This window comes from Gopherus evgoodei, chromosome 1, assembly GCF_007399415.2.
Source record: "Gopherus evgoodei ecotype Sinaloan lineage chromosome 1, rGopEvg1_v1.p, whole genome shotgun sequence".
NCBI lineage: Eukaryota > Metazoa > Chordata > Testudines > Testudinidae > Gopherus > Gopherus evgoodei.
The window spans coordinates 275,304,405-275,321,776 of record NC_044322.1 but is presented as its reverse complement, the minus strand read 5'-3'; the positions used below and the strand labels follow the sequence as shown (position 1 = coordinate 275,321,776).

At 37.2% G+C, this 17,372-nt stretch overlaps 1 protein-coding gene across 8 annotated transcripts in view; it reads left to right on the top strand.

The window, feature by feature from the left end:
- The window catches only part of ATF7IP (activating transcription factor 7 interacting protein), a 172,152-nt gene that overhangs the window by 4,775 nt on the left and 150,005 nt on the right, over window positions 1-17,372 (top strand). For 2 of the 8 annotated variants that reach the window (XM_030548066.1, XM_030548046.1), the window contains exon 1: window positions 14,916-14,989. The exons of 1 other annotated variant lie outside the window; for it this stretch is intronic. In XM_030548066.1, coding sequence (XP_030403926.1) covers window positions 14,976-14,989 — 14 coding nt within the window. In that variant the 5' untranslated portion in view covers window positions 14,916-14,975. Of the gene's footprint in view, window positions 1-7,446; window positions 7,602-14,915; window positions 14,990-15,214; window positions 15,537-17,372 lie in introns of those variants that run through there. 5 more of the 8 variants (XM_030548115.1, XM_030548108.1, XM_030548076.1 and 2 more) reach the window with 4 other exon arrangements.

The following is a 17,372-nucleotide window of genomic DNA, read 5'->3' as shown; positions in this document are numbered from 1 at the left end:
CTCCCTTTTTCCCCACAAGTGGAGATTTTATAGAGCTCTGTCATATCTCCCCTTAGTTATCTCTTTTCCAAGCTGAAAAGTCAGTCTTTTTAATCTCACCTCATACGGGAGCTGTTCTATACCCCAATCATTTTTGTTGCTCTTCTCTGTACCTTTTTTCCAATATGTCTTTTTAGAGATGGAGGGACTAGATCTGCACACAGTATTCAAGTTGTGGCATACCATGGATTTTGATAGAGGCATTATAGTTTCTGTCTTACTTGTCCCATTCCTAACATAGTTAGCATTTTTGACTGCCGCAGCACATTGAGTGGATGTTTTCAGGGAACTTTCCATGACTCCAGGGTCTCTTTCTTGAATGCTAACCACTAATTTAGAACACGTTTTGTATGCGTAGTTGGGTTTATGTTTTGAAATGTGCAATACTTTGCATTTGTCAGCACTGAATTTCATCTGCCATTTTGTTGCCCAGTCATCCATCTTAAGTCTTGGATGATGTGCAAGGCACTGTACAAACAGGCAACCAAAAGGCTATCCCTACCCCAGAAAGTTTAGATCTGAGTATAAGAAATGGTGTCCACTCTGTAGCAGGAGTATATCTTCCAAAGCAATGGTCCAAAACACTTCTGCTTTGTGAAAGCCACCTTGCCTGAGAGCGTATTTAATCCCCTTGTAGCTCATAGTTTTCCTTGGCACCATTAAAGAGAAACATATGGTAGTTAAGTGCCTGAAGTTTGCATGTAGTCATTGTTGGGCAACTAATGGAGGGTTTTATCTTTTAAATAACTGTTCAGATTTGAATTGGCTGACATGACACTTCATGACTGAAATTTTTGATAGTTCAACTTTCCTGTGATTATTGAGGCATGGTAGTTAACCCACATGGAGACCATTGTGAAATGTGGGCCTTGGTTCTTTTTTCAATTACAAAGAACTACTGTTTGTGCACAGCCAACTCCATGTGTCTACTTGATAGACTTTACGTTGTGCTATGATCCCAATATGCAGGTGGATGTATTGAACTTTCTTGCAAGCCTTGATGTGACCATGTTTGAATGTCTGCAAATGTCTTAGTTTTTCTTTTCTGACAATGGAAGCAGGGAAATTTAAAAGTTTGGCCTTAAATAAAATCTCTTACTTTCTGGAAGCATTGGAACGTTGTTTTATATTCTCTAGAAATGGGTCAACTTCAGTCCTCATAAACTGATCATGAAATGATGCACTGATATAAAGATGTGTTGCAGAGAATGCATAAACACTTGATTTTTAAATGACAAAACTAGAACTAGATAAAGAAGCATGACAGAGGCAATTCACTAGCTTTCTAAGGTGCAAATGTGACTGTAATATTACTGAGAGGGCCTCAAAATCCTAACACCAATATTTGTACTTCAAAACGTAAACTCATGAACATCTCTAGTATGTTACAAAGTCCCCTCCTCACCAAAAAATGTACAGTCCATCTTGACTCTTTTTTAGTGTAGTAGTATGTTTGTAGCATCCTAAACAGAAATTAAGAGGAACTTCAGCAATGTGCTATTTTAGTCTCCTTAATTCATAATATGTACAAGCATATCATTTTATAAGGTTCAAAAAGTATCACATAAGATAATAGGTGTGTTAATGAACAGAATGCTAGTAATTAGTAAAACTACTGTAAGTATTTTGTTTTCTAAATATCCAGAGTATTTGCTTCTAGCCGTTGAAAGACAAAGTGCAAAACTAGTGTGTGACGAATACAATTGATATCCTATTTGAAAACTTTGCTACTGTACTAGAGAATATAACTTTTAAAAGATGCTTGATTCTAGTGCACGCACTCTTGCTTTGTCACTTGTTTAGCACCACTGAAGTGCTGATTGTTTTTTGTTTGTTTGTTTTTGTTTTGAGTGAGTTGTTTTTAAAATTGTAATTATGTATTTGAAAGCCATTGACTCAGTTTTTTTTAAATACTAATTACTTTGATGTTCTGTCTGGACCGCATGTATTTGTTAGTATTAAACACAAATATTAGGTGTTAAATATGGAATTGTGGAAAAATCCAGAAACTATTATTTCCTTGGTTCATATTACTGTAAGTCTCCTTTACATTAATTTATGTTTAATAAAGTAGGTCTTAAATATATACCAGTGTCCTGTCCAGCTGTGAAATGTTTTGAGTCATACATTCTGTAAATTAATAGAAAGGTGCCAATGAGTTACATCGACTATTGTGTCTTCCAGGCACAAATATATACGGTCATATGAAAGTTTAATAAATTAGTTGGCTAAATATGAGTACATTCCTTCTGAATGTGTTTTTTTGTACTCAGGCCGATTTGATATACTTATCTTTTGTTAATACTGAGAAGTGAACATAGTTAACCTGCTGTAAATGGACTGGGATTTGAAAAGCAGAAACCATGTTTCCTTTTTTATATGCATTTTGAGAAAAGGATTTGAATAAATTGATACTTCATTTTTATTAAATGAAGTACAGATTTTACAACTGTAGTCATTCCGGACTGTTTCAGTTAACTGCAAGTAGACTGTATAATGCAAAGCTCAGTCATTTTGTTAGTAGGGTGGCCATTTTGTGCTGTTCTCCATTACACAACACTGCAAGGAGCCATTTTATGCTACAGCAATCTAGAATTTTTATAAGATGTGTATACTTACACAAACATGTATATTCAGTTTGAGACCATGCACAGAAAAGTTGGTTAAAGCTGAAATTGCATCTTTAGCTATTTTAATTAAGTATTGAAGCACAGTTGAATAATAATAGTGCCTCCACTTATCCATCACAGATATTAACGGATTAAGTATTGCAACACATATGCATTCTCACCATATCAAAAAACAAACTGCCTTCCTTGTTCCCAGTTAGAATTGTGTGATCTGCAATGCTTAGGTGCATCAGGGTGATATAATGGGATGCAAACTCAGATCAGACTCCGATTTTTGTGGGTTTAACAAAGCCATTTTCATCTTGGATTATTTTGCATTAGTTTCCCCATGTGTGTGTTGCCTGTAAATACTCATCTTATGATATGAGAATTCAGGCATGTTATTTTTACTTAGATTTAATGGATGGGATGGCTTTTGTAAACCTGTATTAAAAATGTATTCTGATTTGATAGACTGAGCCTATAGGAACTAAGTCTGATTTTTCCAGATGCATAGCAGAGTCAAAAATCTTTGAGAGATTCACATTTTTAAAAGAAGTGCAACAACTAATTTTGAAACTAAATAACTGGGTATCTTTTTATATTTGTGTCAGTGTTCATATTATGAATTAGTATCCTACTCAAGGGGGAGGGCAAGAAGAAGGGGAGGAGAACTAGAGCAGGTGTTCCCAAACTTGGTTCGCGGCTTGTTCAGAGTAAGCCCCTGGCGGGCCGTAAGACTCTTTGTTTACCTGAGCGTCCACAGGTATGGCCGCTTGCAGCTCCCAGTGGCTGCGGTTCGCTATTCCTGGCCAGTGGGAGCTGTGGGCAGCGGTTGTACCTGCAGACACTTAGGTAAACAAAAGTGTCTTCTGGCCTGCCAGGGGCTTACCCTGAACAAGCCACGAACCACGTTTTTGGGAACCCCTGAGCTAGAGGGATGTGGGTGGGTAGGAGAATTTGGGGCACAGTAAGGAGAAACTAGGGTCTGCACTTTGGCTGCTTTGTACTGCTCTGGTGACGCAAAACAACCGTTAACCCAGTTTAACTGGCTAATATTCTGTGGCTATGTTTTGCTGTTCCAGAATCGCATAAATCAGACAGAGCAGAGCATCTGCTCCTTAAAGTTAACATTTTAAAAATGACATAAGGCTTATACTACGTATCTTCAGATCATTAGATTAAACTGATTTTTAAAGATGGATTTTCTCCCTCCACCCCATGAACAGTAAACATGAAACTCAAGGTGAATGCGACTATGTGATATTTCTAATCTGTGACTACAAATGCTAAAATACTGTAATAATCATATGATTATTGCTTGGGTCACTACCGGACAGAGTTAAGGTTATTTGGGTGCCTTAACTCTATATTTTTGGACTTAAACTTAACTTTTAACTCTGAATTTCCTGGGTTTGTAATGCTTGAGTTTTGGGAAAATTACAACATTCCTGTATTCTTCTTTACACTTACTGTTGAGAGTCCCTATCAGTAGTTAACTCCATCTTAATATAGTTTTTTTTTCTGAGAATATGAAAATGAAATTTTCTCACTTTGACCATGGCCACACTCGGAAAAGGAGTGGTGTTTAAAGTCAGTTAATGTGCATGTCTTAATTACCATTTATAATCCACCATTTTTTGCACTTACTCTGGACAAAGCCATGTTTAAAAGCATGTGTGAGGATCCAGGAATTGGAACCCAGGTCTGGAGAGCCTGGGACAGCTGTATTCCCACAATGCCACTAGAAGGCCATGCAAAGGCACAGCCAGGGAGCACTATGGCTAGCAGGCACCTCAGGAAGTACCGCCCAAGAAACCCAGAGTGACAGTACCCTGTAGTTCTCTTGATTGGCCAAGCACCTTTTTAACTTTAGAGGTTTCCCCGGGAAGTTGTCTGGGCAGCCACATAGATTTCGACCTACTGCAGTGCCAGACTTGCTTGATCTCATGGTCTCCAGTTTCCGACTCCAGCCTAACCTTGACTCCGACTACTGCCTCTCGATCCTAGCCTGGTACTGCCTCTGATCTCTGGTCTCCCACCTTGACTCTTCCTTGTGGAAACTGGTTCTTGCAGTTCCTTCAACTCCTGCCTGATGACTACTGTACTTGATGGGCAGACCTCAGCCCAGTTGTGACTGCTAGCCCAGACCACCCTTGCCCCGGTCCCTTACAAAGTGTTAGCTAAGTTAACATGCTTTGAAATACTACTCATTTTCTTGATGACATGGCCCGTGTCTGTTTAGCTGGATTTATTGAGTTCTGTGACTTAAATTTTATCTTGCTGAATTCTGGTCTAATCATGTACATAACTAAGTACATCAATAGGCAATTTGACTTTACTGTGGCTAGACATGATTAACGTTATGCATGTTCTTTGAATCAGGGCCTTTGTATAATATTTTAATCGTGTTAGCTGTATTAGTTCTGCTGTGCTAACAGAGTGAGATGGATTATATTTCTTCTTGAGAAATATTTCTTGAGTTGTAATTACAGAGCCAAACAGTTACACCTGTTCAAACCTATTGAACCCATTAAGGTTTCACAGATTACATTGAGTGGGCATAATTTAAAGACCTTGATATTGCTTAGGTGAAATGTCATAATTTGGAACCTTTAATGCTGGTGACTGAGTGAGATGGAAGCAACCTAGCTTGACTCCCAGATACAAAGTTGAATTTGTAAGGTTTATGTTTAGAAGAGCACATTTGATCTTGAAATCTTTGAGAACACAGTAAACATGGAACCCTATTTCAGGTTGTGTTTCAAAGCAGAAGTGCATACTTAAAGGGTGTGTGTAATCTGAATAAAATAAAATCCTAATGTTGGGGTCTGAAACTTCTCTCTGTGTCTGTAAACCAGAAGGGTCATAATAAATGTTGACACTTGGCTATACTGATACGAATAGGCAATCATTCAAAATGCTGATTCTTTTCTGTTTACAAACTACTGTAATGTTGGTTAGAATTGCAGGCGACTTAGTGGGGAGAAGGTTTGAGTATTTGCATGGAATTAATTCAGTCTCTCTTGTTTGAACAAATTTGTTTTCCAGGATTCTTGTTTTCTGTTAGGTACAGAGTTACAAACATATTTGTAGTTATCCTCTAATCGTGTACAATCTAATCAAAGCTGCTAACTGAACTTGGTTGACTCAGTTATTCATATATGTATGTATATTTTTATTGCATTGCAAGCCATGCCACTGTGCATTTTCCTTTTTCTCTTGTTTTAACAATATAGCCTAGCTCAACATTCTGAGTCAGTACCAAATACTAATTTTGGTGCTGATGAGCACAGCAGGCATCTGTTGCTGGAATGATTAACTAATTCTGAAGTCACCAGCTATCACAGGCTGCAGAAACATCCAGAATGTGTCATACATGGTCTCATTTCAGAAAGGTTTGCAAAATAGATAATGAGCTTGATGATCTTCCAAAAAGAATCCCAGCATGCATTATTTGTGGTGGATGATAGAAAAAATGTTGTTGTTGTTTTTTCTTTTCCTCAAGATGAAACCCCATAATGAAAACTGTTAATGGCAATACTATTTGTATGGCTGTTGTTGCAGGTGTCTGCATAATGGAGTGATGTTATTAGGGAGGAACTCTTGTAGGAACAACGGGTACGGCTAGACTACCCGCCGTACCAGCGGGTAGCGATCGATTTCTCGGGGATCGATGTATTGCGTCTCACCTAGACGTGATATATCGATCCCCGAAAGTGCTCCCATCGACTCCAGAACTCAACCATCCCGAACAGCGGTAGCAGAGTTGACGGGGGGCCGCAGATGTCAATCCCACGCCATGAGGACAACCGGTAAATCGATCTAAGATACTTCGACTTCAGCTACGCTATTCACGTAGCTGAAGTTGCGTATCTTAGATCGATTTCTTCCCCCCCTCCCCAGTGTATGCCAGCCCTGAGACTTTACTGGCTGGTAGTCCAAGTGATTGTGATTTGTAAGTGGCCTTTAACATGTTATAGGTTCTCCTTTAATTCTAGTTCCGTTGAAATACTTAATAAAATATTTCCCTTTTTTAAGGGTACATCACTGTGGTTTGTCCCCCCTTAAGAACTGCTTCATATGGAGGGGAGCCTGTTGGAATCCTTCCTGCAAATCATTCCACCTGGAAAGGTGTTACACCTTTATATCCTATTTTTGACACCACAAAAAATTTCCTGGCTTTATATATTAGTTTAGTACTTAATTTCTTGCAAAGATTTTAGGTGCCTGATGTGTGGAGTTTTTGAAAAGTGCTCTTCTGGTTAAATATTTGGTTTACAGAATGAACTTCCGGTTTCAAATGTGGTAACTGTTGTACCGTGTAGGTAGTTTCCCCAAATATTTCTGTAATGTTGTGGTGATGATAATATGGCATAAAAGCTATAATGGCCTGGAGCAGATTTCCATTCCTTTTTTTTTTTTAAAGGACTGAAAGGAGGCTCCTTTTGTAGAGTATTCCCTAATGTCTGTCAGCTCTGTGCATGATTTGGCTCTATTTTTGTAGCTTTTAATATGTGGCATGGACTTAGAGCTGTCTGGAATCAGGAAGGATTTGGAGTACGTAATATATATCCTGAGCCACAGACTGGTTCACAGACATAACAAGACTATCTTCATGTCTCACGTTTTCTTCTTTATATTACTTGTACTCTGAGAAGCTGCAGTTGTTTTGCAGCATGTGCATTAACCATTATTTCCCCCCCCCCCCGTGTCTGTACTATTTCTTGCCATGTGGTAAAGAGGGAGGTGCTTTGCTACATAAATGTTTTATCTACTGCTGAGTGGTCACTGTGTGGCTTACCTTGAGTGCAGCCATTTTAAACACATTTTCAGTTCAGATGAGACAGAACAGTCTCAAAATGGCTGACGAAGTATTCTTCTTTGCAGCAGTTTAGTCTGACTGTATGCAAATAAGCAAGTCTGCTGGAGTCACATGCTTCAGATTTAGAGGTAAGAAACAGTTCTGCTTTTCTGAGAAACCATTTCAAGATATATTTACAACTTTGATGTTTTGGGGGGAACTAGTTCTGAGTTGTATAGGTGTATTTTTTTTCCTTCCCCTGCTTAGTTTCTTTTGAGCAGGAAATCAATGCATACTTCAAGAGTTAGGTTAAATATAAATAGTACTTCCCAAGCATTGTGGGGGTGGGACTGGTGAGGTCAAAGGTCATATCACTGTAGATGTATTAAACTGATTGTTTACCAACATCCAGGCCAAATCTCCCACACTTTTGCTGGCCTTCCCTGGTGAACTTAAAAAATTGTGTAGCATATATGTATAAAAACCCAAATAAAAATGACTCCCATGGAAATTTTGTGAAATCAGAATATTAGATCAGCAGTGCATTCAGTAACCATATTATTTACAATATGTGTTTTTTCTTTTCCTGAAACACGCAAGACATTCAAAACTTAAAATGTCTGCATAATACGCAGCTAGCAGTGTGTTTTTAAACAGTGAGTATTTTTTGATAGTAACTATTTGTAATTCTAAGACAGTAACTACAGTATGAAACCACAAGAACACTGGAAATGAAAGTTAAAGATATACATTCCTATTTTTGTTTGATATATTTTCATTCAACTTTGAATTTAGAAGGGTTAATAGTTTCCCATGGCCTAGCATTCTCTTGTCTGTTTGACTAGATATAGACTATTTAATGAATCTAAGTGCCCTGGAGCAGGAGGTAAGGGATAAGTGGCTATACATACGCACAAGTAGAGCACTCCTTTTTCTATTGTTTTTAAAAAGGCATTTTTCCACTACACAGGCATCATCCTCTTCCTCCCCTTAAATTTTCTAGCACTGGCAAGTACTGACACTGGCTATCTTAAATTCAGCGTTTATTTATTTATTTATTTTTTACTAAAAAGCATTTGGTAATAGGAATAGCATCTTGACATCCTCAAGCAGCAGATCAGGACCTCTCTTCCAGCCACCCTCCAAAAAAGGAAAATTGATCAGGACAGACACCAAACAATTTCCTAATCTGAAGCTGATACTACATTAATTATTTTTTTTTGTGAAGTCTTTTTAAAAATATTAAAATCCTGGGAAGGGACTTCTTTATCTATGAATTTAATTTTGTCTGCCAGCACACATCCTATAACTAATAAATGAAATATGCCCTGTGTGATTTAAAAAAAATCTATAAATGCTTGCTTATACATACTGATTTTCTAATGGTTCTTTTGGGGTTAATGAGAAAGGTTCAGAATGGTGCGGAGGGTGGGTCTCCTAAAAACTAGGTGTGCATCTTTATTATGTGTTTATGAGAAAGGTAGATAAAAGTTTTTTTTTTTAATAAAATATGAGAATTTGAATGCAATATGGTCACTTGTGTTGAATAAATCTTTCGGTAATTAAATGCATGCATTGGTCACAGTGTGTGTGTGGGAGAACTTTCAGAGAAATAAAGGCCTATCATATGGGGAGATTGTTTACTATATTCAGGAAATGGAACTGACACAGTTAATATTCCTGGTACTGTGGTGGTGGTGGTGGTGGTGGTGGTATTTAGTTATTAATACTGCCTTAGTTTTATTCATTGGCCTTGACTGTTTCAGTTGTTTTCAGTGGTATTTATTGGTTGACTAGCCAGAATAGTTAAGGTATTAAATGCTTTGGGATTCTTTCCAGAATTCTTACTCATAAATGTCTGAATTTTTCCATCACTCCATTTATTTCCCCAAAAATATGATTTTTCTTTTGTATATTCATCAAATTTAGTATTTAGTTACCTTCCCTCTTGCCGTAAGCCAGTGGGATTCCTTCTTTCCCATCCTTCACACAGGTGCATTTCTGGTTTTCTTCAAAATGTGCAGATCAGTCATTTTGGCCCAGCAGAATCTTTTTAAAAGCCTCTCTCCTGAGGTTTCTGTGTTTTTAAGGTAGTGTGATTGCATTACTGACTAATCCAAATGCTAATACCCGATATTGTCCAAATCAAAGGGAGAAAATTTTATCATATCTCTCAGCATAGCTTTAAATTGAAATAATACTCTATTTTGCAATAACTGGTGGAGATTATGATTTTAGGTATAAAAATCTCCCTAGCAGCTGCCAGCTAGTGCAGACAGGAAGGGGAGGAGTTTTGAAGGTTTTTATTTTGTAAAATTCTCAGATAATTCTAATTTAATTATCAAGTCTGCTGTACCTGTTCTGTTTCTGATTGATGTTAACCCTTGCTGTGCTATGTTCCATTGTGAGTGCAGACAATGGATGAGTATAATAGTGCCTTTCTACAGATATACTGAGGTGGGTGATCCTGTGTGCTTGCGGTCTCTCTGTCTCTTGTTGTTGTTCATAATAATAGTAGGCACAGTGTAAGTGCACTTCATATGAGGATTTTGATGCCCCTTCAAAGAGTTTAATTTAGCCTCACAACTTCCGTGTGGTGCAGATAAATTATACCCATTTTACAGATGAAGATGAGGCAGAGAGAACTTGTCCAGGGTCACACAGGAAATCTCTTGGCTTCCCATTCTTTGCCTTAACCATTTAAGCTATCCTTCCTTCTCCTCCTTCTGTCCTGTTCTCCCTTCTTTTTTGGTGTTTAGACGTTGCTTTGTTTTGGTTTGCTTCACTTTGCCCTCCTGCGAGGCCGTTTTAGAAGCAATATCTTTCTTCCAAACACTGCAGGAAATGACTGCTCATCAGGAAGCCTTAGACAGATGGTTTTTGTGGGTTCTTTTTTTAAAGTGGTTTTTGGAATGTTTAAAATGTTTGTTATAGCTTGAACTGCTGTGACATATAGAATGCCCATATTCTCATTTTCAGGGTCCTGAGCGTTTGAGTTGTTAGGTGTTAATACTGCTGGCTAGTGGCCCCACAACTACCTTTTCATTAACAATGTTTTTTTAGTAGGGGGAAGGAAGCAAAAATAATTGGTTCATATTCATGGGGATAAAGCAGTTAAATACTTAATTGGGGTGAAAGTGCGTTCTTTTGGTTCATTTTAGAATTAATTGTGTTTATAGTTTTACATTAATCACTAATGGTAGTGTTAAAGATATAAGAGTTTCTAGCAGGTTAATACCAATGTTTTTTAACTGAATGATTGCTATACGTTTTAAATAGGAGGTTATCAGTGGGGCTTTGTTAGTCTCTGCTGATCGTTCTTGCATGTCTGGTGTTGCATCATTTTTTCCATTTGAGCCTTATGGCGTTCTAGAGGATTGACTTTGGTGCTGACACAAAGTAAATCTGGAAGATAGACTCCTGAGACTGCGCTCTTGCTAGTAAATAAATATGAATTTCTGGGAAGAGTGCCAAACAATCATTGGCAAAGAACTTGTCCTCATTTAGATTTCTGAAGTTGCTTTTCAAAGAATTTTACTAACAGAAAAAAATTATAATCTGCATTTACATGGAAACTTTATGCTGATACTTGGATTCATTCATTTCTAAACCTTACTCTCACTTGGAACTGTGTTAACACTTCTTGTTTGTTTTTTATTTTCCTCTGAAAGCCCAGAATTGTTTCAGTTGCCACAGCTGCATCTTCTCATTTTCAGTAGATATTTTGGAAGTAAATAATCTCAGACTGGATTCAAACTGAACTGGAATGGACTCTTAATGCTGCAGTCCCTAATGCACATAAATCACTCACTTTCAGGCTGCTCACTTCCTGGGTACTTCAATGAGTAGCAGCAACTGGTTGCAAAGCACACAGAACTTTTTTGAAATTTGAATATTTAATCTTATTATGATTATGTGATTTCAAAGTTTAAATGGGCCCATTAGAATTTATAATTGATGAAAATTTATTAAGATTTCTCAAGAATTCCATGTCTTAAAGAGAGTTATGAGTTTGTCAAGTGTTAGTTTTTCTGCATTATTAGTAGGATTAGACCATTTTACACTTTTTTCTGGTATACATTTAATAAAGGATGAAGGTCCAAATGTAAATTGCAACTGAGTGAAACAAAGATGCTTCTGTAAAGCTGGTGAGGGAGCACAGTAAAACTGAGAATTGCTCTTTAAGCGCAAGGTGAGGGAGCACAATATTAATTATGACTCTTGAGTCGCAAGCTAGCAGCTCTTTATCCAATAATAGCTGACTTTCACCTCTCCTACAGGAGGAAGCTGGCTATTGCTACCTTCCTTCTGAAGGTACACCCCTATGCTGCGAAATAAACCACACAGGACCAAATAAGTATATGTCTTTATAGACCATTTCCACATTGTAGAGATCACTAGTTTTCTTTGCCTTTCTAAAACCAGAGAGGAAGTATGGGGAAATGCCAGTTTTTTGGCCACGTGATGTGTGAATAATTGCTATTTGGTGCTGTAAAGAGGAAGTTAAGAGAGAGTCTGATTTTTAGAACACCAGTGAAACAATTTTTCCTCAGAGCTTTTTAAAACAAAATTTAAGCTACTAGAATTGACCTACTTTTTAGATGTTTGTGGTTTCTTTTTTTAATCAAGACATAATTACTGAATAAATATGTTTACACTAAAATTTTGACACAAACCCAAAGTAAATTATTTCTAATTATTTTCTTAATAAGCAAGCTATTCTTCCTTAGCAGAATGTCCTGCATCTTTCTTCTGAATGTACACACGATAGCAGCATTTGCTTTTCATGGATATCCTGTCTCTCCAGTTTACATTTTCTGCTGGTAAGGCTAAATAAGTTATTTATTGTTTTTAACAAAACCTACCCTTCATTTTTTGAACACAATATATCTGCTGGTTTTTTAGGTCATCCTGGTTTTAGATTAGGAAAGTGTATGTGTTTTAGGGGGAGAGTTCCAAGTTTAACCTGCATTAAAAATACAAGTGTAATAAAAGCTTTTCAGGTGCATGTGCTAAGCAGTAAGCCCTAAACGGGGAGGCAAGGAGGAAAAATATTTCAGCTTTTTTACTAATAGAATCCCTGGGGGATTTATGAGCGAATAATCTACTTTTTAACTTGCAGTACATGCACTCTAAGTTGTACTCATCTCATACAAAATTAAATTTTGGAAGCAACTACAAAAACTGCCTAGTTTAGTTTAGCTCTTTTCAATATTGATTATTTTGCTTTGTATGAGAAACACAGATGTTGCCGCAGCGATGTGGGATTTAACAAGCCTTCTAGCTGCTCCAGTTTTACCCTTTTCATGGAAGCAGTTCATAATGCCTTTAAAACTTAGTTGGTATGTTTCTGAATACTCAACCAGCTATTTCTGCTTTCCTTAACCACACTGTGTATCTGAAAACCTACTTACTCACAACTAGTTGAGCACTTAACTGGATGCAGCAAGGAGTAGAAAATAACTTAAAACCAAGGGAGTGCCCTTGACTTTGTTCCGAATGTTCTGGAATCAGGGTGGTGCCTTTTTTTAACACAACAGATGGATCTTTTGGGCTGTCTTCAATCTCTGGCGCTGAATTTCATTAGAGGAATGGAGCTAAGATTCTTAATACAAACCAGCTAGAAAACACAGGTGGCCTTGTTTCTTAAGAGCTGTTTTTTGTTGTGCAGGGAACTTTACTAGGATGTTACTGTCTGTACATCTGGTTGTAGTGCAAATTTTCTGTATGTGAGAAATGCAAGTTTATATTTTTAGCAGCATTTGGTGTCCTTTAACAGGAATATGAATCACAAGGAGGCTGTATATCTTCTGTTTTGCTTGGCAAATGACAAAAGAACCACTGAAAGAAGTATACCATACAACATTTGGAAGTGCTAATAAATAAGATTTTGGCTGAAATAGAATATGAATTCCAGGATTTTTTCAGAGGTCAAGGCAAGCTATTACCAGGTCTCTTGTGTGGTTTATTGGTTAATGGGAGTGATTTAGTCTGGCATTCCTCCTGGACAGAGAAAATTTCTTGTTTTATATGTCACTGCAGGCTCTGATACCACAGTGAAGAGTGCAATCTCTAAGCACCAAAATAGACTAATTTGGATTAATAGAAGTTCTCAGATAGTTAAACTACATTGTGTTGATGTGAGGAATAAAAAACTTGTATAATGCTGAACTAACTACCTAGAACCAAACCTAAAGCAAAATACTCTTACAGTGGAAAGAGACGATAAAATAAATTTTGCATTTCTGTAGCGGCTGTAACCTAGGGACATAAAAAAGAAATAAGAAACTGGAAAGAACAAAGGGAGATAAGTGGAGCAAAGCAGACTTTCCTGCCCTGGAGTGAGCCTGACTGGAACTGATGAGCACCACTCCTGTTTGCTCTTTTGTGTTTCTTTTTCCACAGATGTGCCACTAACTGGTGCCACATTGCAATAACTTGCACTCTTGCTAAATATGAAGTCTGTTAAGATTACTGTGGTTTTTTTTTTTGCTTTTCATTTTTCACTGCTGTAAGCACTAAAATTGGATGTGACAGTAAGTCTTCTCATTTAAGGAGACTCACATCAAATGAGACAGGAGGGCATGAAGATCCGATTCATCCCTTTCCCAAACAGACACGATTTATGAAAGCAAAACATGACTTTTTTGTGTGTTCGGAAGGTACAGCAACTAAATAGAAGTGTTCTTAAGAAACATATAATTGAATTATTAATACTCCTGGGCTTTGGAAGGAAGGAGAAATTGTATTGTATTAACCATTTGGAGTTTGAGAGATGGTGAAATACCGATTTCTATATCTACCAGTAGCTGTTTTGTTTGCAAAACTGGAAAAGCTAGAGCCCACAGTTATAATTGCCTGATGAAGGAGAAGTAAATGGGGGGAGGGGCCATCTAAATTAAAACTGGCCAGACTGGTTACTTGTCAACAGCAGATGAAAATTGTATTGGTTGTACTGTGAAAGTAGTGGCTGATCAGTTACTTTTCGGAGGCTCTGAGGTATTGGGAATAGGAGCTGAGGGGTTTAAAAGACCAGCAGTAGTAATACACAGCTTGAGTAAATCCATTTCTTTCAAATATTATTATTTGGATTACAACTACATACTTACTAAAAGCAAATTGAACTATGGAATATTAGTTCTGAGCTCTCCTTCATAGGAATAAATTAAAAAATGGATTAATTAAAACATTGCCTGCAAAAGCCTTTTTTTTTATCACAGCTCTGTTAAGCTAATTGTTAATCTTATTGTTGGGACTTGGATCTGGACAACTGGTAAACAAATAACTTGACTGTACATTCTAGAACCAGTAGTTGTCTGACAGGGAAAAAAGAGAGGCTTTACTCAGCAATATCCTGCTGCAGTTTAGTCATGAAATGAGGCCCCCTTTATGTAAATTTTTACTGGTGCCAGCTAGCTGTAACTGCAGTCTGGCTCAGCTTTGGCAGCAAATAACATCTGTCATGGACTTTCTGTTGCCTGGAATGTAGACATTCTAATTTCTGGACTGAAAGAACAGAGTTGATGGATCTGAAAAGGTATAGAAAAGGCATCTAAATGTATGTAGGCTTTGAATGTGTGGAAATATTGGAGTTTTATCTTGCTGCTTTTTTAATGTGCTGCCTTGTGCTCTCATAAATTTATGCCTGTTGGTACTACTGTGTGATATGTGGGAGGTACTTCACTGCACATAGTTGCTGCAGTGCTAATAGTTGGCAGCACAGAAAGCAGTACAAAGAGTTCTGATTCTAGACCCTTTCAGTTGCAACATTCATTTTGAGGCTGTAGTGTGCTTGTTTAGTGATCTTCAGTGATACCATCTCTTGATGTATTCACATGACTAAGTGGGGGATATGAGCACACTTTACTGAACAGACATGGATCACTAACTGAAAGGTAGTGCAGTAGCCCACGCGCTGGCTAACCTACAGTATTCCTGCTTGTGTGTAAATGAAACAAGATTTTATTCTCAAGATGGCCGACCTGGAAGTCTACTTGTAGCTTTGATATTTATGCAAATGAGCTAAATGCCTGTGGCTTATATAGAGGAGGAAGTTCATTTCACACATGTCAAGAGTTCTCCAGGTAAGAGAAGCAGCTTCTTCTTTGCCCTGATCTTTCAGAGGCCTGCCAACTTCCCTTTTCTACTTACGTTCTGTTTATTTTTTATTTTATATTTTGGCAAAATGCCAGGGACACTAAGCATAGTTTTGAGAATTATATGTAACAAATGTTTTTTTGAGAGTCTGGAAGTCAAACTTGTTTTATTTTAATATAATTTTTTGTTTGGCTTATTCTTGCTGCAAGGAGAGTAGTTTGCAGTTACCATAAAATGCTTTCATTGGGGAGTTGAACTGAAGACTTTAAAATATCCCAGAAAACACACGCATGCCACTTTTACTCCTTTGTGTGTGCTTCAAGTGTGTGTGTGTGTATATGTATATATATATATATATATATATATATATATATATATATATATATATATATATATATATATATATATATATATATATATATATATATATATATATATATAGGAGCTGATATATGTGTAATATATATATATATATAATTTTGCTACCACTTTGCTTTCTCTCTACAGTGACACCAACTGATGCATGTGGAGGCATGACATTGTTGCAGACTTTCTCCCCTTTATAGGGAGTAGGTTTCAGAAACTTAAAAAACATCACTAGCAGATTTAATTTGCTGGGTGTCATTAGATATAATTGCACCATCCTACATATAAACACAAGCTGCTTCTGGTTTAAATTCTCTTGTATAGGTGCTGGCAAAACTGATGTTTAAAATGTTGTACTCCGAACTGTCATTGATGAATATGTCATGTACACATGAGTTTGTCCCAAATGAAAGCACTGTATGTGTATTTGTAAATAGGCAAAGTAAACAAACTATAATGGGATGTTTGCTTTCTAACTTTCTCTCCATCAATGGTATTGACAAAAGAAACTAGCTACTATACATCAAACAGTTTTAACAGTCAGAATATTGTTAATTGCAATTTATACTATATATGGATGCACCTGTAGAACTCTTAACATCTCTTTACTGTGTATGTAAGAACTGTATTTGGCAGATGTGTGCCAGTTCTGCATGTAAATATGCTCATGTTGCCTCTTGCCTGATGAGACAGTAGTGCTGAAGAAGGTTTCAAGCTGTGCTGGAGATAGGGAAGGTAGGGTGTATGACCAAGGAACATGAACCGGGCTAGGGAAAAGAGATGAGAAGGCATTGAGGAGACTAAAGGATGTGAACAGGGCCAAAGAAAACAAGGGCAGGGACTGCTTAAAGGAATAGACCAGCAATTGAAAAAGAGACCAGGAAGAATGGAACTAGTCAAGGGAGCTGATCAGGACTAAGAAAGAAAGTCAGGGGAGCTTAATTAAATTGAATGAAATTGGAGGGGAATTGGGGGAAGGCTGCGAGCTGCATTCCACAAGTAATAGGATGGAGTAGAATGAAGAAAACTGGAGAGCAGTGACTAGATATGACAGGACAGTTCTGAAGTATGGTGTTAGTAGAGACCAGGAAAGAAGATACAGTCATGCTAGAAGGGTGCATTAGAACTGGATAACAACAAGGAGGGGAAAATTTAGCTCAGAAATTAATAAAACTGAGAACTTGAAAGTGGGGAAAGATGAATAATGAAATATACTCCTGGGGGGACAGGGGAAGAAAGAAAGTTTTGAACATCAACATTTTGGACTAACTGCAGATTGTATTTTATATGCTTTAGCACCAAAATCTGCAACAGTTTTTCTTACTGAAAAGAAAAGATTTTATTATGGACCATAGGTTTGCTTGCCTTCTGTTATTTCAAAAACTTCTCAGTTTGTAATTGTGTGTCAGGTTAAAAATGTATTAAAATAGTAGAATGACTCCATAATCTCAACATTG